The sequence below is a fragment of the Neomonachus schauinslandi genome, chromosome 16, assembly GCF_002201575.2.
Source record: "Neomonachus schauinslandi chromosome 16, ASM220157v2, whole genome shotgun sequence".
Taxonomy (NCBI): domain Eukaryota; kingdom Metazoa; phylum Chordata; class Mammalia; order Carnivora; family Phocidae; genus Neomonachus; species Neomonachus schauinslandi.
The window spans coordinates 20,516,110-20,539,898 of NC_058418.1; the positions used below are offsets into that span (position 1 = coordinate 20,516,110).

The 23,789-nt window shown below is 50.8% G+C and overlaps 1 protein-coding gene across 1 annotated transcript in view; it reads right to left on the bottom strand.

The window, feature by feature from the left end:
• ZNF536 (zinc finger protein 536) overlaps positions 1-23,789 on the bottom strand; it is a 232,422-nt gene that overhangs the window by 127,894 nt on the left and 80,739 nt on the right. Inside the window, exon 3 of the mRNA XM_044911279.1 lies at positions 16,039-17,613. Within this exon, the coding sequence (XP_044767214.1) occupies positions 16,039-17,613 (1,575 nt within the window). The remainder of the gene's footprint in view (positions 1-16,038; positions 17,614-23,789) is intronic.

Sequence of the window (23,789 nt, forward strand, 5' to 3'; positions counted from 1 at the left end):
CAGTTTCCTCCTTCAGAAGGCGGGCTCTGATGACCAGGTGAACTAGGCTCTGCAGAGATGGCTGGTGAGGCTGGTGGCCGGACAGTGTCACAGAAGGGGCTTCACATGAAGGGGGCACACTGGGATGGTCCACCTGCCTCAAGGGTGAGGCCGGCAGCCAATCTGGAGCAGGTGGAGACCCTGCCCCATCTCTCCTTGTTTGGGACAAGCACCTGGCTGGGGCGGTGAAACCGGCATTCATTTGGAGGAAGGATGGTGTCACAAATCCAGAGCTGGCCCCTAAGTTAAGTCACCCCAGAGGACCAAGGACAAGCTCTCTCATAAGTTAAAAAAAAAAAAAAAAAGTGAGAGGGTAGGGAGGCTCCAAGCCCCCACCCCAGAGGGCCCGCTCTTTCCTTTTGGCAAGCAGAGGGCCAGATGGCCACCCTCATTTGCGATGTCAGTGATGACCTCTCGACTCAACAAATAGCAAGTGCATCTTAATCAGAGTGCGCCCTTCCTGTCCACCAGACAAGGCAATTGCACCGGCCCGCCCCTCAAGGAAACAAGACCTTCTTAATCACAGGCTGCTTGGCGGGGCTGTGAGGAGGACCAGAGGCCCCGCCCGGCCCGCAGCCTGCAGGGACTCGTCCTCCCTGCCAGCCACCCGGGGCCAGCCCAGCTCGCTTGCCTGGCCGAGCCCAGGCGGGGATGAAGGCGCCTCGAATTTCCAGTCCTTGGAATAATAACTCACATTACTTCGATCCCATCTGCACCCAGCGAAGGCAGAGCAGGGGAAGGAGCATAAAACACAAAGTTCCCACAGACAACATCTGTCTTAGTGCAAACAATGGACCATTATCTTGTAAATAATTCTGATTAAGCTGCAGCATTTCCTCCTGAAACTGGCGGCAGGGAGCACAGGGAGGGGGATGTGCTGGGAAGCCAGGCCTCCACCAACCCCTTAAACCCCCTCAGTGTTGCCACAAGAGCCATAAGCACCCCCGCACCCCGTAGCCAGGCCCTTCAGACGGGCACGGCGCCTCCTGGGAGCCCAGGCGGCTCCCCAGAGGTTTCTCCCTCCGGGCCAGACCGGCTCAGAGTCTGCTGGGTCCTCTTCCCCCACTTTCTCATGGCTTTCCTCCCTCTGCCCTCCCCTCCAGGTGCTTTCTCTATCTTTTGCTTCTACTCTGTACTGCTGTTCTCTCCTCTCAGCTTCGGCTTCATTCACTTGTCTACCAGGCCCAATTTCTGTTTTCTTTGTACCCTCTCTCATCATCTGGCCCTTTTGGCCCCCAGTCCCTCTGTGGCTCTCTGCCCACCCTACCTCATGACCCAGGTCCCTGGGGCTCTCCCATCCCTCCAGACTCTCCCACGGACACCTGACATAGTGGGCGTGGTGTCCAGTCTGGGGGCACCGAGGCCTGCAGGCCCCAAGCTGCTCTCTGGCTGTCCGGGACTGTCAGGCCTGGGGTGGCGCTGGAAGCTTTGGACCCACAGGAGCCCCTCCCACCCCCACCCCCTCACTGAGAGGGTCCCTCATGTCTGGCCCCAAATCCAAAGACCCTCTCCCTCGTGTGTGTTCCAGGACACTGAGGTCGGTGTACCTTGCATGCTCCTGCCTCATCACCCAGCTCCTGCATCTCGTGCCATGAGAAAGAGCTGAGTTCATGAACCCAGCCCAACGCTAGGGAGATCCAGGCACTCAGCCTATACAAATGAAATGCGCCGACTACCCACTCTGCAAGGGCATTTACCCCAAAGTCCTCAAGAAAATCCCCCTTGTGATTTCAAATTAATTGCCCTGAGTGTGATTTAGAGGCAACACATCAAGCCCAAAGTTTTCATGTAAAGCAAGAGCCATCAGTACAAGACTCCTGTTCCCACTGATTGACCACTAGATATCTTTTTTTTTTTTTAAATCTAATTGTAAATCCTTGGTAGCATTAGAAAACAGAAAAGATAGTTCAATTGGAGCCAACAGGGATGATTTCTGCACATCCTGGGAATGGGATCTGAATCTTCACATAGGCTCCTCTGGGGAGGTGTCCACTCCGGGATGGGAGGACTCCCAATTCAGCTCTTTAGACAGTGGTGAGTACAGAATGGCAAGGAAGGGGGATACCATACCTTGCAATACCCTACCCAGATTCTCTACCCACTTGCCAAGGTCTTGTGAGTCCCGAGTTTCCATGGGAGCTCTGCCTGGGTCCCGCATAGCAGCAAAAGTCCTAAAATAATTGAAATGTGGGTGACTTGCCCATGTCCAAGTTACTCACTCATATTCATTTTATTCTCTTGAGCGTGCATATGTCTACCATTTGGGGGAAGACAAAACTGAGGCCATCAACTGAGGCCATATTCAGTTGAAAACAAAAAGCCAAGGATCTGAGGGGTTCTGACTTAGAGATAACACATACCATCCCAAGTTGGGGGGGGGGGGGCTTGTTATCCAACAGCGACTTTGAGTGGCCAAGAGAACTCTGAGGATGGAAGAGTAGATAAGGCCCCAGACATGGAGGAGGATATGTGCTGTCCCCATGACCCATGCATACATGACCGATTCTGACATGCACCCCTGTCTCTTGGTACTACCTTCCTCTCCCTCTACCTGTTGGGTGGGAGTTGGAGGCTCCCAAGAGGAACTACTGTCCTAGGAGGGACACACTAGATTATCAAATTGGTATCTGGAATGTGCTTGAAGAAAACTTAATCATGAAAAATACCATCCTCTCAAGCTCCGCTGTGAACACAAGAGGTTGAAAATTGAAAAGGAAAAAAAGTCAGATAATCAGTTTTTCTTGCACTACCATGAACTCAAAATTCCAGTTGTATTGACTCCCTCTTTAAAAAAAAATACATAAATGACAAGTTCCTCAATTCTCTTCTTATGATTTAAGAAAAATGTCTTCAAGAGGAGGCGAGTACTCACATGCCCCATGCCCTCAAACAGTAAATGGTCTTGGCCAAACTGAAACCCCACATGTTCATGCACTTGTGGGAATACCAGCTGGGTTCCCACATCCAGGGCCCTGCTGAAGTGAGCATTCACAGGAACTCTAGGGCTGATGGGGTCCTACAGTGTCACCTGAAAAGTCAGGGCTAGAAAGGATCATGAAAGCCAGAGTTTGAGACCCAGGAGGTTACTGAGGGGACTGGCAGTCACCCTTCCTTTCACCAGTGGGGAAATGGTGTCCAAATAAAAGGATGAGTTGTTGAAGCTCCTTGGAGCTCAATTGCTGGTAGACGCCTGGTCTCCTGACCCCCAGAGCAGCCCTCCCATCTGGCCTCCAGTAAACTTGTGTCTAAGCGGAGACTTCTCAATATTTAAAACCCACAGTTCACTTCCCACAGGGAATCATGGAATGAGTATCAGTCCTCATCCTTGGTGGCCTTTTGCAGTGCACCAAGGGTGGAAAAACTTTGGGGCCAAGGAGTTCCCACTTGTGGCAGGCGTCATTGGTGCCCAATGGCTTCTCTTCCAGTTCCTTGGCATGCCAACAGACTCTTGTTTCTCTCTGCACATAAGAAGACTGCTCGGTCATTGAGAGGACTGCAGTGACCCTTAACTAAATACCCCAGCTGGGATAAATACCCTAGCTCCTTCAGCCCTCTGTGGGGCAATTCTTTTTTTTTTTTTTTTTTTAAGATTTTATTTATTTATTTGACAGAGAGAGATAGCGAGAGCAGGAACACAAGCAGGGGGAGTGGGAGAGAGAGAGAAGCAGGCTTCCTGCAGAGCAGGGAGCCCGATGCGGGGCTCGATCCCAGGACCCCGGATTATGACCTGAGCCGAAGGCAGAAGCTTAACTACTGAGCCACCCAGGCGCCCTCTGTGGGGCAATTCTGAGATGAGCTCCACACGGAATCCTAGAGGATGGCCGGAAGGACTGCACCCAGTGCCCGAGCAGTTAATAACCCAGAGCGGTTTCCTCCCCTCCCTCGTGGCTCCCTCACCCATGGCTCCTGGGAGCTCCTCCCACATACACTACCTCCACCCACATTCTTATCTTAGGGCCAACTAGGTCACCAATGGGATCTTGGAAGACCGAGAAGATGAATGGACTCTCTCCTTGACAAGAGCCCAACATATTCCAAACCCCTACTCCAAACCCTGCCCACAAAACATCTGCCTCCAGCCCTGCCCCAGGTGTGGAGAACACCTCGGAGGAGCCTGTTTTCGGGGCCTGCCCTGGCACTCCCCCCAGGACCCACAGAACACCGGAGTCCAAGTCAGAGAAAAGCGACTTGTCCATCATATAAAAAGAGCAATAATTTAGGAAATTAATTGCAAATTTACTTTCCCTGCTTGGTTGCCTTTCTCCTTTTATGTGGATAATTGAGAGCATATTATATTAATTTGACAACAAGAGAAGTTCAAAAAGTAAACTTAACCTTGTGAGCAGCGGGTTACGATTGGATGGGTGTGTCTGGACAATTCCACAACAAGCGCGAGAGATCAACTCATCAGAAAGCCAGCCAGTGGCTGGGCGCACAAATGGGTGTTTTTGCTAATGAAACAGCTTTGCAGAGCTCCCCAACTTTAACCTTGAAAATGCACACTGTTTGCTCAAGAGGCGGAATCCGCTCCTGCGGAGACAAGGCTGCCCGTGTGCGGCTGCATACTTCGGAATATAATTCAGTCATCGTGACGTCTCTGGGAAAGAGTGACTCCACGTGAGCAATAACCATCTCCCAAATTTTACCCCCCGCCACCAGAATATCTGAATTTCATCAAAGCACACATATTTCCCAACATGTGAGGATGAAGCAGGAGATCCGAGGACTCTGTCCTATCATAAGCTGCAGAGCACCTTTCCCTTCCTGCGGTACCCCACCCTAAGCCCGTTACCTCCTTCAAACTCCAGTGCGGGGGGGTGGGTTCTCCTGTCCACCTCAGATCAGTGGGCTGGCCCTGCTTGGAAAGGATCAAGGGCAGATCCGGGAGGTGATGCTTGTGGGTCCCCCTACCGGAGTCCAAGCAGGTGGGGTCTGTTATAAGCCCGTGTGGGCTTGTGGGGTGGTAGACAAGACAGCAGTGCAGACCCCACACAGCGCTCTGATACGCAATCCGCTGGTGCCCGAGGCCTGAATCCCCCCAGGTCGATCACAGCACACAGGATGTTCCCAAGAACACTCGCTCACTGGGTGGGAAGGGAGTTCTTCCCCCAGGCAGGAAGGAGGGGCAGGTGGTTGGGAAGCAGGGGGGTGCCGAGAAATGAGAGGTGGGAGGAGGCTGGGACTCAGTTCATAAAAGCGGGAGGAGGAGAATCCACAAAGGTCCCCTCTAAGCTTGAGAAGTCTCCACTGGGGAGCGACTCAGGAAAGACTCCCTGCCTTAGAGGCGGAGATGGGTAGAGATCCCGTTAGGGAATGGCCCCGGGGAGGAAGAGAAGACAGCAGACACAGGAATGAGCCGCCCGAGGAGCCCTCCCACTTTCAGCATGACGATCTGTCCCCTTCAGCAGTGCTCCCTCTGTACCCAAGGCCCCCAGCCACTCCCCGGTTCCCTGAGTCCCCACTGGCTGGGCAGCCCGGGGCTGCGGGGTCAGCGAGGCTTCCCGGAGCATGCAGAGTGACTGGAAATGGTGAACAGTGCCCGGGGCAACGTGCTCAACCCCGAGCGGAGGCATGGAGGCCCGGCAGCCTTCCACAGAGGCCCCTCTCCTCCCACCCGTGTCCCCAGGCCTGAAGCACTGGTCCAGAGAGGCCGCAGGGGTGCCCCCTGCCTATACAGAGTGGATGGTGGTGAGCCCCAACCTGGGAGCTGCACCTGTGGCTTCTGAAACCAGGATGGAAGATAGCAACTCCCCGCAGAGATGCGGCACGCCTGGCGAGGTGACACAGGAGGCCAGAACCCAGGGAAAAGACTCGGGGGGCACTAGAAATAAAGACAACGCCCTCCTGGAGTCCTTTCTGTCCGGGCTCGGGCTGGCCACATGGGCCTGGCGCAGGTCACTTGGCTTTCCCTTGGCCGGGCATTTTGGGATCCACCGTGTTTCCCACCAGAAGCCACAGTGCATGTTCCCCGCTCCCCGGGAACAGAATCAGGAGGCAGTGGCGGGCACAGGGAGCTGACAACCTTCTTCAAGATGTACGACTTTCCTGGAGGCTTTCGTCATGTACCCTATGACTCAGAATCTCTCCCTTCTCTCCTCTTCTCCCAAATGAGAGACTGTACTACGGCCCCTTTGGGGTGGAGATGACTCGAACAGTTTGCAGGAATGTCTGCAGTCTGAACTGGAGGGAATGTCCCAAGCGGTCAAGGTGCTACGATTGTCTCGTGGCAAAGACCAGGGTTGTTCAGGGGGACGTTCCTGGGCTTCCATCCCCTCCCACAGGGGACCCTTGATTTACTTGGGAGTGTAGGGATTCTGTCAGATGATGATAATACCTTTTCCTCCACAGGACCCGTTAAACGGGGAGCTGGGACGTACACGGAATTCTGAAGTTTCCAAAACAGACCCTGGCAGGAAGGCTTAGAAACACTGGCGGAGTGGCAGGGGCATGAAGTCCAGCTAACGAACAAAAAAAACTAAGCAACAAAAACGGGGAAGCAAACTCCCTCCTTCCCGTACCCCGCCCCTCCCACCACGACCTGGGGCGGGGGGCACGGGCCGGGCCAAAGCCTGCGTGTGACAGCAAACACAGGCACAAGCGCAAAATCTCCGCGGACAAAAATATCCCAACTCCAGTGATGCTGAGTGCCTTCCCACTGGAAACTAACCTTCACGGGATGTAAAGAAAATGTCGAGGGCGCCTGGGTGGCTCAGTCGGTTAAGCGACTGCCTTCGGCTCAGGTCATGATCCTGGAGTCCCCGGATCGAGTCCCGCATCGGGCTCCCTGCTCGGCGGGGAGCCTGCTTCTCCCTCTGCCCCTCCCCCCTCTCATGTGCTCTCTCTCATTCTCTCTCTCTCAGATAAATAAATAAAATCTTTAAAAAAAAAAAAAAAAAAGCAAATGTCGAGGTTTGCTGCCGGGAGGCCGGGCACGGGCGGTCTCTTCCACACCCGGGAGGGGGGATGGCAGCCTGCAAGCTCCGTGCCTCAGTTCTCCCTACGCACGGGGCCCGGGAGCGGTCGTGGGGCCTCGGTGCCCGGAGTCACTGGTACAGAGACTTGCACACGTGTCGCCTGGCTCTGGCCCACCCACCACAGCCCCTGCCCCAGACCAGGAGATGCCTGGACATTTGCACGTTTAGGAATCGTTACTTGTGGGGCCTGCCTCAAGGTGGGTGGAAAAATGCAACAAACTGCCCAGCAAACAGCCCGGGGGTGGGGGACGGGGTGGGCAGCCCACCAGTATTCCCTGAATGTCCTGCTGAGGCTTCCAACAGGGAGGGCGCGGCTCTTGGGGGCGGGGCTGGGAGGGCAATGGTGGGGTGTTGTGGAAGGAATTAACATAATGACTCAAAAGTGCACTAATGTTTCACAGCTTTTGTTTTATTAGCAATACCAAGATAAGTTATTGAAGCATTTTTAGTATTGTTTTACATTCCATTCATAAATGACCTAACTTGTAACTCAGCATACAGCACACTTAAAGATATAGTTTGACACGTATTCAGAAAGCTACAATTATTAGAACTTACATGCCTTCATTACCAGGAACACCTTAATATAATCTTCTCATTACGTCAACAATACTCTAGTCCGAAGCACACGATAACCCAGCACAAGTCTCCACATTTTTGCTTCCATCACCACATTTGAAGTTGTGGGTGCCAAGGCGCTGTTCACTGGAATGTCACTGTCCTCTGTTCCCGGTTATTAGGACGACCTGACACAATATTAAACTAGCAATAGTACTGCTTAAATACTATGGAGAAAGATAATGACTTCACTTTTCTGTATTCTTCTAAAGTGTTACAAAATACAGGACAATCGGACACAGGCAATGATGCCAACAAGACCCGCGGGGCCCGCTCCAGAAGCTTGGCGAGCTGGTGTAGCAGACCACCCCCCCGCCCCCAGTCAGATTTTTCACAGGTGAAGGGACCTCCAATCCACCAGCATTTGTCACTCAGGATTCACGACTTTGAGGGAATTTTCTCTCTCGTTCAAGTTACCAAGCCTTCGCGGTCCATGACTAACGGAGGAACATATGGGGCAGTATTTTTAGCCTCCCTGATTCTCTCCTAGATATACTGTAGGTTGGTGTGCCGTGTGTATACACATACCTATGCCAATAAAGAATTATTTATTCAACACACATATGTGTATACAGTCTTCTCTTGACTTTACACCATTAACAAGCTGCAGATAGCCACCGAGGAGCACGAACAGACAAGGGCCAGTCCAGCTGGACTGACTAGAACAGGGGGTGTCACTTACCTGCAAGAAAACGTGCAGATTCATTAAACAATCCAGAAACCATGGAGGCGAGAGGCATTTGAAAGCAAGGACAGGGCCACACTCCCTAATTGTTTAATGGAGTAGTGACAATAAAGCAATATTTATAAAATTTGGTCCTTCCGTCTCTGGCTAAAGCAAGAATAGTCTACGTGATTAGAGCAGGTTGGCAATTAGGCGTAGAGGTGCTGTTGATCAGTGCTAAGTAATAGGAGATAATTACTACTTATTTGAAACCTGGGCTTTGCACACAACATCTGAATATAAAAAAGAAAGAACCGGATTCCTTCATAGCTAAGATGTGGCCCTACAGCTACATGGCTGTCGGTGCCAACCGTCACTCTGAGGCAGTAGCCGGAGAAGGGAGAAGCCAAAGCTGAGGCCTGGGATCCCTGCACTCGGCGCGAGACAGCGAGGGGGTCAACACTGTCCCTACTCCACACGGCGGTGGCCGGCCAGCCGGGCTAGGAGACTCTGCACGTCCCCGGGGATGTGGGCGTCTGTGCTGACAACACTCTCCTCTCTCATCCTTCCCTTCCTCCCTCCCGGTCTTAAGTCATTACTGGGGAGAAAAAAATGTGTGTCCGTGTGTCTGTGTGCGTATTTTTTTTTTGAACCAAAGAGCTCAGCTGCTGTCTTCTCTCACCCTAGGCTTGGTCCTGGGCAGGAGGTATCGAGCAGTCCAAAAAGAATATGCATGTAGAAACCAAAATGAAAGCTACCAGACTTTTCTCCGGCTTCGGAGGCACTGTTGATTCAGACAGTAGCTTTTGGAGCCAAAAATATGCAGCAAAAGGAAAGGAACATAAACAAGGCTAAATGTCACCAGTGTTTGCCGACTTACAGACACCATCCATTTGTTTGTTCTGAAATGACGAGTGGACCATTTGGCAAATACAATGGTATTCACACAACAGTTCTGTCATCCTGCAGTGCAAACGACATCACGTCAGTGGCATTCCCATTTAATTTAAAAAGAGGGACGGGGAGGAGGAGGAGAATGCCCAAAGAGTTTAGAGAGGCTGCCATCCAAAGAGGCTGCCTCTTCATCAACACAGTGCACACAGTAAGGCTTTGGACCAGAGAAGAGGCGAGCCGGTCCATGGGTGCTGGTTTCTGCAGGAGATCCCAGGGGACGGCACCTACCCTTTGTCCCACCAGACTCAAAGGGACAAGGGCTGCAGCGAGCTGCGAGGCAGCCGGCGGGCACGGGGCAGGCAGGATGGGGTGGTGAGCTGCGTTAACTTAAAGGATCTGCCCTTGGACCTCAACACAAGCCAAATGGTCCTCCCTACTGGGGTCCAACATTGGACCCTAGACACACACTGCTACTGGGAGCGGGCTGGACTCTGGAAGTCAAAGAACAATCTGCAAATGATCAAGTCAGGCAGAGAAAACGAGTACAAAGTTGTGCTTCATCAACAGTCTCTGCAAGCCAAGCCCTTCAAGAACCAGCTCATAAAGAAGACAAGAAGGAGGAATGATTGCTCATCTGGATTTAAATAAAGCATGGCAGCTCCAGAGACAATAAGGCCCTACCATGGAGACCCCCTGGGTCTCCTAGGCTAACCGCCCTCCTTGGCGCTGACTGAACGTAGGCTCCCGTACACGTGGTGGGTTTAGATTGTGTGCTTCCCTTCCTGTGCCATTTACCTAACTTAACCCCCTTTCTTCATTAGAACCTGCCAGCTGCTAGGCCACACCTTCAACCTTAGAATCATCCACCAGACCAAAAACGTGCCAAATGCCCTGGGCTGTGCACCTGTAGCCTACGCTTGCGTGTCCTCACACACACACACACACACACACACACACACACACACACACACGGGAAGTTCTCACACTGTTTCCACACGTTCCGGCCAAGGCCCCCTTGGGCTTCCCTAACTGACCACAGACTTTAGCCATTTTTTGGTCAAACACCGAGCAGGAGGGGTTTACTCCCTCCCCCCTGAAGCACTTGCCTTCTACCAGGAAGGCACAGAATTGGGTAGACACTGAAATGGCAGGGCCACTGTGACAGATATCATCACAGCCACCAGAATTACCTTGAAAGCTGAATTTCCCACATACCCAAGAAAGCCATCCGTAACCTATCATGGCAGACTTGAGGAAGTAAAACATGTCTCTAAGACCTTGATGGAAAGTGAGATTGGTACTTGCTTAGTGCCAAAGGGACCCCGGCAACCAAAAGTCATTTGGACATTGGGGCACCTGGGTGGCGCAGTCACTTAGGCATCCGACTCTTGATTTCTTTCAGCTCAGGTCGTGATCTCAGCGTCGTGGGATCGAGCCCCACGTTGGGGTCCACGCTCAGCATGGAGTCTGCTTGAATTTCTCTCTCCCTCTCCCTCTGCCCCTTGCCTCTGTGCTTGCTCTCTCTCTCAAATAAATAAATAAATCTTTAAAAAATAGTCATTTGGACATTGGCACCATTCTCTTGCGCCAACCCCACGTGGACATTCATTCCCACTATAAAACACCAAGTCAACTGAGAACCATTTATCCAAGCTCCTTTACATCCATCGTCTGGTTTCATCCTTCCACTTCTGCCCACCAGTGTGGAAACTGAGGCTGCCACAGTGGGCTATGCCTGGAGTCTGAACGACACCTCCGAGCCAAGACAGAGCTCCTGCTTCACCCTCCTCTGCCTAGGCTGGCCGTGACCGGGGAGACTCTGGAACTGCCGTGAGCCGCTGAGGGGTCTTCTCCTGCAAGTCTTTAGTGCAACAGGCAGAGAGGTGGCCTTCCAGGAGCAGGTATACCGGGCCATCTGGGTCTAGAAGCCCTCTCTCCTGGGAAAGTCTCTTGTGTCTCTGGCTTTGCATCACGGGGCAATAGGTGGAGCCCCGGATCTGCAGTCCGGGGCCTTCCCTGCATCATCTCCCCAGCCAGTGAGGCACACAGGGTCCCACGTGTCCCCTCTGGGGACGACACAGCAGCACATCCTTCTTTACAGGAGAGCCGGGGGTGACCCGGCAGACGTGGGCCAAGTCCAGCTCATTGCCTGCTTTAGTAAATAAAGTTTTATTGGAACACAGCCACGCCTATTTGTTTCATTATCATTTATGGTCCCTCTGGCACTGTAGGGCAGGGTCGAATGGCCATGACCGAGACCACACTGCCTGCAATCCTAACTTATTTCCCCTCTGGCCCTTGAAGAAAATAGTTGCCAACCCCTACTTTAGACTGTGTAGCCGGTAAATGGTGCATATTTTCAGACTGTCCAGGCTGGAAATCAGTGAGGTTTTTGGAGGACAGAAGTCACATTTTAAGAGCGTTCAACTTGGATGTTCTGGTTCATTTTATCACACATCTCAGAATAGATGATGTGAAGAGGTTTCAATGGACTCCGTGTTTTTTTTTTGTTGTTTTTTTTTAGGGAGGGGTCTTAAGCCCAAGGAACCCTTAGTGTCAGGCATAATTTGGGTTAGGGAAACCAGTTTCCCAGTAACCTACGAATAATAAATTGGGACTACTGGGACCTTTGTTGCTAATGGCCCTGCCTTCCCACTAGCTTCCCCTGGGGCCCGGCGGGTGCCTCTGTCCCGGAGCTACTGTGCGAGGGCTCGTGCCCATGATAGACATGCTAGTGGAGTCTCCTCGCTCAGCCTGGCTTCCCTGCATGCTGGTCACTCCAGAGCTTCGAAGGGCAAAGGGGGTCATGCTCTTCTCACTGCCTTTCTCTTTAATGCTTCCCATCAACCCTACCGCTGGGCTCACCAAAAGATACAGAGCAAACTCTGCTTGCGAGACTCAACACACAATGACCCCCAGCCATCTGTCTCAGGTTTGAAAGGCAAAGAGTAAGGGTGATCTGGTTGGTTTCCAAATCCACAAACTGGGGTGAAACATGCTCTGTAACCTTGCCATGCAGCCAGCCCTCCAGGTGCTGTGCAGATGGACCTCTGTGCTGTCTGGGGCACACAAAAGCCCGTGCCTCCCATGCTCTCCGACCCCAAGCTGCTGGCTGACCCACCAGTTCATCAAAGTTTTTCAGACTGGACAAGGGGATTGCCTGCCTTGTCCTATCAGTGGCTGTGAGCACTGCTCCGGGCTGCCCTTACTTCCTAATTAAGTACTCGTGTGGCTTCTGTCCCATTACAGGACCAAGGTCAAATCCATTCCAACAAACCTGAGGGCACATCCAACTTCTTCAATGGCACTCAATGACCTTGTATGTCATGTTCTTCAGCAGAATAAAGAAATGTGGGCTATGCCTGGGGTCTGAAAGACACCTCAAGAAATGGAAGCTTTAATTGGAGTGGGATTTCGCCTAATGAAATCAGGCCCATAGCGGGATCTGACCTACTCTAGAAGCAACAGTGTATGTCCTCCAGCTTAATCAAAGATGGCTCCTCTTTGGGATCTTCTGTGATACATCTCTGACAGGTGAATGCTCTACTGCCTATGGAAGGACCTTTGGAAAGTTCACACACAGGCTCTGAACATTGGCATGTGCAACAGGGCTCTCCTGCCCAACAGGCTGGGTTGGCCCCTCTCTTCAAATCTCTTTTCTGAACCAGAGTTAGAAACACACTGGCTAGGAATGGGCAGCACTCACTGGCCAAGGAACCCGGGCCCGGGACACCAAGGAATGTAAGACCAGGGTTTTAACAGTTAGGCAGCAGGCATGCAGAATTAGGGAAGCAGAGCCTACAACAGGAGTATCACCTACAGGCTTTAGGGTTAGACACCACCTCCTTCAACTCACCAGCATGTGTCAGAGCTGCAGCTGAGCTCTGGGGGGGAGTCTGCGTGATCTGAACAAGATTTTTACTGATGCTTCTTCAAACACTTTTACATCCCACGAGAAGAGAAACAGACAGACATTAGCTCCCCTTACAAGCCTGTTTCTAGGGGCATCAAAGTGGGGATTTGGGTTTACTAACTAGAGAAACTCTCTTGAGATGAGAAATACCGGAATAATTCTTTGGTTTGGCCAAGCCCAGCTTCTGGAGGAAACCAGGTATCAGGCTGAGGGTTCTGTTTGGACATCCACATCCACTTTGCGTGGAGCAGAGAAGAGGGAAACAAAATCAGGAATATTTGATTCCTTGTGCCAATATCATTTTCACTCTTGCAAAGTCAAGCCAAGGGCGGTTTGAAGTGTTCAGCTATCATTTGTGCTTCTGCAATGTTAGAAAGACAGTGAGCTGGACTGTGAGAAAAAACGCCCCCAAATGCCCATTCTGTGCCCAGTGGGGCTTCAGTTTTCCCTCCAGATATCATCTCCTAGGAAGGATGCCTATGCCTGGCCCTCCTGCATCCTGGGACACACAGCAGCCAGTAAGAAAATAAGAAGAGGATTTAGATTATGGCGGGACAGGTGCGGGAGTGGGGAGTGAACGCTGCACAGGGCCAGGCTCATCCTGGAGGCAAGAGGATGGTGCCTCTGCCCCACCCCACACAGGCTCAAGAGCCAGGGAAAGGCCTTCCCTGCCTGCTTCCAAGCTCAAGCAAGAGGATAAAGGAGCAATGAGGCCCAAATGAAAGGCAGAACTTGTGCTCGCTAAAAGTAGGCAGTTTACAGCTAGAGTTTTGTGGGGGTTTTTTTGTTTTTTGTTTTTTTGGTGTCTTCCCACAAGTGCAAAGGAGAGCAGGAGGGCATGGTCCCTGACCTGAAGGGGTAACCACGATGCCTGGTTTTGACCTGACCGGCCTGAGGGTCCTCATTCCCCTTGCCGGCGAGGGGCCACAACACATACTCCAGGATCTGTGGCCCCATGGCTGAAAGGTTAACTAAGCAAAGTTTTTTGCACATCCCCTGGAGCTGTCAGGGGAGAGCAGTGAGCTGCTATTTTGGGAGGGGGCGAGAAGAGCCTAACAGTGCCCTGGTCCTGCCATTCAGAGGACCAGGCTCATTAGACAGCAGGCTCCCTGATGCTGCCTTCCCTTCCACCCTCACCCTGTGCAAAAGGACACCAGCGGGCAAGCTCCTCCAAGGCAGGCAAGCCTTCCTCCGGCATTGATAGGAAGATGGGAAAATTAATAGGGGTAATATGAGCTCATTTCAATAAGAATGAGCTTAGGAACACGCCAGGTTTTGATCTTTGCTGATGCACAGATTCCTGGCAGGAACTGTGGTCCTACATAGGTGTTTGAAAGAACTGAAAATAGACTTTTAAAAAATCCCTAAACAATAACAAAAGAAGGAAAGTCACAAACTTAAAACAACAATGAAATTTTAAGAAAAGATTTAAACATTGGTCCCCCAGAAAAAGAAAGGGGGGGGGAAAATTGGACTGACATAAAACCCTTTTCTCCTTCTTTTAAACACTGTTTTTAACTGCTTCGAAAGTAACGAATTGTATGTGGATAAAAATAGATCTGGGGGTGCTGGTTAATGGGGCCTTGTGAATCATTCAGCATAAGGAACTGTCAATATTTTTTTGAGCTGTCAGAAATCCATTTAGTGATTTTTGACAATTCCAAAAAAAATATTTCTGACTGCTTGATCCAGCTCTTAGCGAATTAGGGAAGGAGAGGGGAAAAGAAATATATCAATTTAAATTATGAACCAAGCCCAGCTTCCTGAGTTCTGCTCTGTGCTCAAAGTAACATCAGAATTCAGAGCTTAAGAATTACCCCCTTCCATTTTCCTTCCCTCCCTCCCCCTCTCCCTTCCTTTCTTCCTTCTCTCCTTTCCTTTCTTCAACAAGTGCATTTCAACAGGTGCATTAAAGTCACAGACATCCATTCATAGATTAGACGTGGAAAGGTCCCACGATCATTTATCTCTGGCGAGGATATCCGGGGACTGGCAATAATACACTGGGCTTCTATTTGGAGAAAGGCGATCGGATACGAATATCTGGATGCCAAGAGAATGTCTTTGATCCTCCCTGCCCACCCCGACGTTCATTTGATCCAATTCTAGGCTTCAAATTTATGATTACGTTTTAAGATCTGGAATTACTTTGGGGGTAACCATGTTCCTGAAGGAGGTAAGTAAGGAAGTACCAATTTGCTAACAAGATCAGGCAGGCATAAGTCCAAGACACACAGGATCACAACACTGCTAACCAGGGGTTTCACAATGCACATTTCTTGTCAGAACAACGGACAGACAGGTGAAGATACAGAGGGACAGAAGGCGATAGGAGGAGGCCAAAGTCACAGTAACTGCCATGTGGAATGTCTAAAGATGAGTCAGTCACAAACACCCCGAAACAATCTCCCTGGTTGGAGAGAGGATCACTTTATTCTATAGTGTGGTTAGTGTGATATGATTTTTAGTACCCTCTAAGTCAATACAAAGAAAAGTTTAAGGAAGCAGGTTTGGCTTAGCAAAGCAGGAAGCAACTGTCTTTAGCCGTCTTACGCAGAAGTTGAAAATACTGAAGGGTTTGCAAGTTACCACGTCTTTCTGTTTTCGTTTTTGTTTTTAAAAATATTCTCGCCCTCGAGTTAGAGATTAAAAACAGGAGCGGTTTGCACTGTGAGACCCCACCCCCCTCCGCGCCGTCCGTACAGGCCTCTCGGGTCACTGGGGTGAGAACCCGAACACAAAAGCATGAGTGCTAGAACTTCCAAAGGAACTCAACTCTTGTGATTGTCTACACTGCATATTACAGCATCGCTGGGGTGTTTTCATGGTTCGTTCGAAACGTGCTAACGGAGGAGTCTACCTCATTTTTTTAAAATGCACAATTCAGCACTGATGTTTTGGGAAATGAACTAAAGGAAGAGGATTCTAAAACTTACCACACAAGTCTGGCCTCTTGATACATCCAGAATTTGCTGTGCTACTCGCAAGTCCGTTAAAGGCTGCTAAGCCATCAGAACTGTAGGCCCTGAGGACCGACAGCATGTTCATCGGCTTCTCCAGGCCCGGGGGGCCCCGCTCCGGCTTGGGCAGGCCCGCCGAGGGGTCCTGGGCTGGAAGCAGGCCCGGGCCGTGCCACTGCTTCTCGGGCGCCTGGGGCAACGGTGAGACTAGTCCCTGGACGGGCTGAGGGGCGCCCACGGGCACAAGGCTGTCGCTGCTGTCGCCGCCACCGCCGTCCTTGCTGAGGGCGGACTGGGGCTTGCTCATCACCTCCGGCTCCGCCTCCAGATCCTCTTCGTCGTTGTTCTCTCCCTTGGAGGAGTCCATGTCCTCCGAGGAGGCAATGTCGGAGAGGTCATCGGTAGTGTTCTTGCCGGCGGTCTCGGGGATCAGGATCGGGGTGTCCTCTTCCGCGTGGGCCTTCCCGTCGGGCTCCTGGGTGGGGCCGGAGCTGGAGGCCCCCGAGCCCACCATGCCCGGGTAGACGCCAAACTGCTTGTAGAAGTCGGATGGGAAGTTACAAAACGCGGGGTCCACCAGGCCGGGCCACGTGCCGCTCTTCTGCTCCCCCAGAGTCTCCTTGACCGGCCCCGGGGCTGTCTTCTCTGAAGCAGCCTCCAGAGGCCCGATCATGTGGGAAAGCGCCATCTCTTTGTTTGACTGTGCCGAGGGCAGGAGGGCCACCTTACCCGCCTCCCGGGCCTGGTCTTTGCAATTGACTGTCACCCCGACGGCGCTGTCTTTGCGTTTCGCTTTGCCCAGGTGGTTGGCCTGCAGGTGAAGAGCCATCAGCTCCATGGATGAGGTCGTGAAAGCACAAAACAAGCAGCCGTGCCACGCGATGCTGTCTTGCACGGTCACCGACGAGCCCGGCAGTGAGGCGGCGTCCGGCCGCACCGACAAGTCCAGGGGCTCGTACTGTGACTTCTCCGACTTCCTCGGGACCGCCTTACTGCCGGCTTTGTCCTCACCACCGTCCGGCCCGTGCACCTTCATGGAGGGAGGGTCAGACAGGGCTTTGTCCTTCAGGTCCTTCTCCTTCTTCAAGGAGCTTAGGACAAAGCTGTCCATGAATGCTTGCAAGGACCCTTGGAAATTCACACCGTTGCTCACAATACTCTGGTAAGCTCTTCCGATGTCCGAGAAGTGGGTGCTTTTGGAAGGAAGGTCGGCGCCTTTCAGGGTGTCTGAAGGGGCCTCGGAAGTCATGCCGGTGGCCGGCCCCGATGGATCTGTGGACGAGAGCACTCCTGCTGTCCACTGCTGGGAGGCAGGGCCGCCTCTGAAGTCGATTCCGGGGAGACCCTTAAAGGCCCCCCTCAGGATGTCCGGCCTGATAAACAGAGCAGCTTTGTTGGACAGCTCGTCCCTGTGGTCTTGGTTTGGGGGCTGTCCAGACAGTGGCCCGGCTCCGTTCTGCCGCTCCCGGTGGTGCCGCTCTAAGTGGTATTTTAAGGAGGCTGACTGGGTGCCGGCATAATCACAGTGGGGACATTTGTAGGGTTTCTCACCTGCAAGATTTCAGCATAAGGAGAGAGAGAGAAAAAAAAGTGTTTATCTCATTTTGGTGTGCCGAACAAGGCTAGAAGGATCAACATTTGTTCTTGGAAACAAAGCAGCTCAAACTAATAATTAGTTAGAGAACAACTGTTTTTTAATAGAAGAATAATTCGTACTCTTTAGCTTTTTTAATGATTTTGTACCATTTGGGACTATTCAGGAATGACATACTATCTACACACAATTAGCTATCTTTTTCTTTATCTAACATGTGAAAACGGCTGTAGATTTAAAAGCTATGATTATGAAAATTAAGCATAATAATTTCAACCACAGTGATCATTAAAAGTAGAAGTTTAAAAAGACAAAGTATGTAACAAATGGGTGGTTGCAATATTTTGTGTATACAATAGCTCTAAAATTTGTTTAAATTATACACATGGAAACCATTTTTAAACCTAAAAATTTTATGGCACTGTTACGCAAGACTGAAATGAATGATTTAAGTCTTGCTCTGCAGTAAATCATGGATATAATTAGCAAATGGCATACTGCACAAGTAATTTATCATTATTTGGAGGGCACCATTCCAGACGAGCTCAGATATCTGCAGACCTACTGCATTGTTTCTAAATAAAGAACTATAAATACCGATTCTATAAAATATTAATACCATTACAGTGCATTATGATTGCAGCATGTAAAGACATATAGTTAAGATAAAAAGCAGTCAATAAAACTTAAAAGAAAATGAGTAATAAAAAGGTACAAAATATATTTAGTTTCTGTATTTGAAATTAACATTATCTACTGGTCTTTGTAGTGCCTTAAATTTGTACTAATGGCAAACCTAATGCTCCGGTAGTAAAATGTGTAATTTACCTATAATAAGCGCTTTCTAGAGAATAAAAATAGCTTTAAAGAGTGTTTTAAAACATATAAGATCATTTTCAAGAATCAAATATTTATTTAAATTCAACACCCAACTTCTATTGTTCTTTCCACCATGGAAAAGATACCATAACATACAGCCTGGACCTGCCCATGTTGTGGGATAGAGGAAGGGGAGGAGAATAAGAAGATGTGGATTTAAATATATTCCAGGAATTTGTTTGCAATCCAGGGTCTTTTCTAGACTTTGGAATCGAAAAGCTCCCTGGAAGAACCAGGGCTGTGGCAGCCCATTCGCTGATTCCCAGTGGCGCCCTGTCGATATCCACAATTACTCCTCCCAGGAAACTGTGTCCCCCCAACCCTTCCTCCATTGCTAGTGTAAACCAGACTGATGTAAAAAGAAACAGCAAATCATTGGTGAGCAGTGCATCCCGAAGACATTTTACTGTGCCCCAGTGGAGGCTCCGACTCCCAATCTCCAAGGCAGAGGGCATTTAGGGGTAACACGCTTGAGAGGAGGGGAGAAGGATTCCTGGGTACTGTAAATAAGAAGCCCATCAGCCCAGGTTCTGAGCAGGGGACTCCACGTCATCTCCAGATTTTGTCTTGGAACCTTGGAAAAACCATGCCTGCCTCTCCAAAATGGTGGCTCTGTACTCCTCATTCACTCTTGCAGGCCGCGGAAGGTCTTCCCCAGACACATCAGAGATGGGAAAGGGGCCCAGCTGGGAATATATTTCTCTAAATGGAAAGGTCCCAACTGTATCTGGCTAGACCAATGACATAGATCGAACAGTAAGACTCTATCCCCGTTGAGTTTAAGGCATAAATGGACTCAGGCACCATTCTCTCACTTCTTGGACTCAATCCGTGTTAGGCTCAGATTCACTCCAGCGATGCTATTTGGGTATCTTATCAGAGGCTAGGGAACCCTCAGTGGGACAGGTGCTGTGGACAGGCAATTCTGGGCTGACCTGCAAGTCTGGTGGCCAGTTGGAGCAGGAATAGGCCCTGGAGCTGAGGGGGTAGTAGCAGGGCTTGTGACGGGAGATCCGAACCAGGGACTTGGAATCCTGGCTCCCCAGGTTAGCAGGAACCTCGGGGAGGGCCCTGCGCTGAGAGCTGGCAGAGGTGAGGCCTGCAGGTATTGGGTGAGACTCAGGTTGCATTTCAGAAATGCACCTGGAAATGATTAAGTGCATCTGGGAAAGGGTTTGCAGAGAATGCACGGGCATTCATTAGCAGGAGCTACAGAGGGAGAATGTGGACTTTTGCCTCCAGGCCTCAATGGGGTGAGGGGCAGTCTGACTCAGTGGGGGCTGCAGGGATGCACAGGGATGTCTTTTTCCAAAGGATGCACATTTGAAATGTGCACCAGAGCTGTGGTTCTCAAACTTGATTGTGCATCAGAATCAACAGGGGATTTTAAGACCTTCCCTCCGGAACCTCATGCACAGTTCTGACTCTCGAGGTTTGGGGTAAGTGTACCTGGTGATTCTAATGCGGGGTAAAGAGTACACTTTGAAAAGGCCAAGGTGAAACTGCTTGAGACCTTTAAAAAATGCTGATGCCTAGTCCTACCTCCACCTCCCCGAAATTCTGAGTTCACTGGCCTGGGGTGAAGGCTGGGGTTTGGGTCTCTCGAAGGCCCCCACGTGGGCTTCTACGGAGCTGGGTGGAGAAGCACTGCGGGGAGCTTCCCAGGTGGACACTGTGGGATGGCTTAGCACGGAAGGTGGTCTGCTCTGGACCCTAGGAAGTGTTTGGAGCATCTGTATGAGGGACCAGAGCCCCCATGCTAATTTGCACTCCCTGGGGCACAGGATTCCCATCTCGGGGACTTTGCTTCCTCAACCTATAGTGCAGGAAGGTGGCGTACTTAGTACTCCCTAAGGCTCATGTCAGCTCTAAAACCCACATCAAGAGCAAAACCAAGTCTCCTGAATGGGCTCAGAGACACATGTGTACATACACGTAGGCACCCACACACCCAGAAGTGTGCAGATCCGTTCACACACAATGGTTTTTTAAAAAATATTTTATTTATTTATCTGAGAGAGAGACCACAAGCAGGGGGAGGAGTAAAGGGGAAGGGAGAAGCGGGCCCCCCGCCGAGCAGGGGGCCCGACGCGGGGCTCCATCCCAGGACCCCGGGATCACGACCCGAGCCGAAGGCAGACGCTTAACGACCGAGCCACCCAGGCACCCCAAAGATTTTATTTATTTCTTTGACAGAGAGAGACACAGCGAGAGAGGGAACACAAGCAGGGGGAGTGGGAGAGGGAGAAGCAGGCTTCCCCGCCGAGCAGGGGGCCCGACGCGGGGCTCCATCCCAGGACCCTGGGATCACGACCCGAGCCGAAGGCAGACGCCCCACGACTGAGCCACCCAGGCGCCCCAACACACAACGTTTTGATTGAATGAATGATTGATTACCTTCTATCCCCCGAGTAGAGAGGGCAAATGAGTGAAGAACCAAAGAGATAAGGCCCCCAGTTCTCACTGCTTTCAGGGGAGACAGACCATACAGTTACTAAAGCAAGTGGAGTTCACACACATACACACCACACACACCACACTCACACACACATCACAATCCATCACATGCACAGCATTCATCTATACACACATATCATACACCACACACATACACATGCCACACACCCATCACACGCTCATACACCACACGTGTACATTACACACACATACACACACCACACAGTCATAGACCACGTGTGCACACTTCACATATAACACATGCACACACAACACACACACACACATATCACACACATACACACACACCACACATACATAACTCACACAACACAAAGAGAAAAACTCTCCCTTCAACCCACTGCTCTCTTAAAGTTCAGAATAGGGGCATCTGGGTGGCTCAGTTGGTCAAACGTCTGACTCTTGATTTCAGCTCAGGTCATGATCTCAGGGGTCATGATCCAGAGCCCCGCATCAGAGTGTGGGCTCAGTGGGGGGTCTACTGGAGATTCTCTCTCCCTCCCCCTCTGCCCCTCCCCGCCACTCTTGAGTTCTCCCTCTCTCAAATAAATAAATAAATCTTTAAAAAAAATAATAAAGTTCAGAATAGGCCCTGGCCTCCACCCCTCCAGGGAAAACACGCCACAGCTGAGAAACAAGAGTTCATCTTAGCCTCTGAGTCTCCAAGGGTCCAGGCCCTGCTGGATTAGGGCTATTTAGTGAATTTTCAAGGGTTATTTTGGCTACACGTGATACACACAGGCTCTAGAAAGCACTCCCCTGGCCTTTCTCTACCTTCTGCTCACGTCAACGGAAGGCCCCTCTGCATGGTTCCACCTCCTGCCTCGTTCCTAAAGGCTTTGTTTGGGGGAGGCTTCCTATCACCCCAATTCCCCGAGAAATGCTCCAGAGCGAAGTTCTAGGGGATAAATCCACCCCTTTGGATTTGTGTTTTAAAAAAACAAAATCCTCGATTTTATTTTCTTTATAACCCTGAAACAATAACCACGACTGCCATCTCCTTTTTTTTTTTTTTTTTTTTAGTCTCCTTGAAGGCTTCCCTCACCATCCCGGGCTTCATCCCTGAGAGGGCAGAGGGGACGCTTAAGACTACAGCCTGCACCCACATGGGTGCGTGCCTGGCCAGGCAAACCCCAGCATGGAGTCACCTGGACAACCCAGGCAGCCCGAGGATCTCGCCATCACTGGAAACATCCCGGCGGTTACCTAGACACACCTCCCCCCAAGGGTGCATTTCAGAGTGCTGGGGGCAAACTCCCAACAGCTGCCTAGACTAGGCGGGGAGAAACCCATCAGCCCCGTTAGCAGGCTTTGAGGGCTGGTCAAGCCCTTCTCCTGTGTTTGGTGACCGACGGCTGCCGAATCTCCCCGTGCCGAGAGCTGCTTCATAGTCAGGGTCTCCGTGGCTGGCCCCGTGCTTCAACCCCAGCGTGCTGGGCGAACTCTAACCAAGCCCCAGGCTTCTGCCAAGGAACAGGTCAGGGGGCCACCCGGCATTCCCCACACAGCCCCATGGCACAGGCAGACCCAGACCCTGTCAGCAGCTCTGTCTGGTTGAATGATTGGCCACTTAGGCCATAAATTGGCCCAAATCTACCAGGAGGATCACTGAGACTGCCCCAAGCTTTGCAGGGGGGTCATGAGTCCTCCAGCCGCCTCCACAATGTTCGGCATCTGCTGTCTTTTCATCTGCCTGTGGCTGGAGCCGGACACGCGGATGCCTTCAGAGCCAGGCAGATCACAGGGGTGTGCAAAACAGCAGGGGAGGGGGTAGATGGCTGTCCTAGAGGGCGGCCACCACTGACACCAAGAAGCTGGGGACGTGAGGACCTCTGACATCTTCTAAGAAAAGCCCCACATCCAGATTTCTACGTGCAATATCCTGGTTTCTCAATATTGGCACCTGCTTTCAAACATCAACCCCAGCAAGGGCCATAGCACCCGATTCTGCAGCCCGGGTCTGCAGGGGGCAACCTGTTTGAAACCTGGATCTGGGAAAAGGATGCCCAGTTCGGAGCTATTCAGCCGCTGGGGAAAGCAGGTGACGACACTGGTGGCCTTCTCTGGGGAAACCTCTCACAAGATATGGGCACAAACAGCACATTTCTAGAAAAGAGATTTTTGCTAGAAAATGCATATGGAAATAAAAAATCATCAGTTCATCATTCCGACAGAGTAATGAATTACTGGAAACATCTTACATTAAAGCAGCTACCCACTGCCACATGGCACAAGATGTATATTCAACTTTGGGATAACATTGATAACGTCTCCCGGTCTCTGTACCATAAATTTTTAGAAATATATGACCAAGTGGTTTAATTAGTTCATTGTACCTATTTTTACATGAGCATGTCTTTCATCATTCTGAGCCTCTACTTTGCACTTGATGAGTCAAAGGAACCCTCACTGTTCTGGGGAGTTACGTTGGTACCTCTTAGTGGAGCAAATACCCAATAGCGCCTCTCCAAAAATAACAGGTGGATTCACACTATTCTCTTTGGAAATCCCTTCAGCGAGGTTTTAAGGAGTGCTTCATGCTTCTAACGTGTGTGTGTGTGTGTGCGTGTGTGCTAAATCTCCAAAAGTGTTTTAACTTTTAAGTTGGGTAACTGAATATTTTCCCGTATTTGCATCCTCTATTTGATATTTATTTAGTCTTTCTACATGTCTTTACTTAGTTAATACCAGGAGAGATAAATACGGTGGTGCCTTTGCAGCGAAGCTTCAGTACATTAATATAAATTGTACACTAATTCCCCCAAAGCATATATAT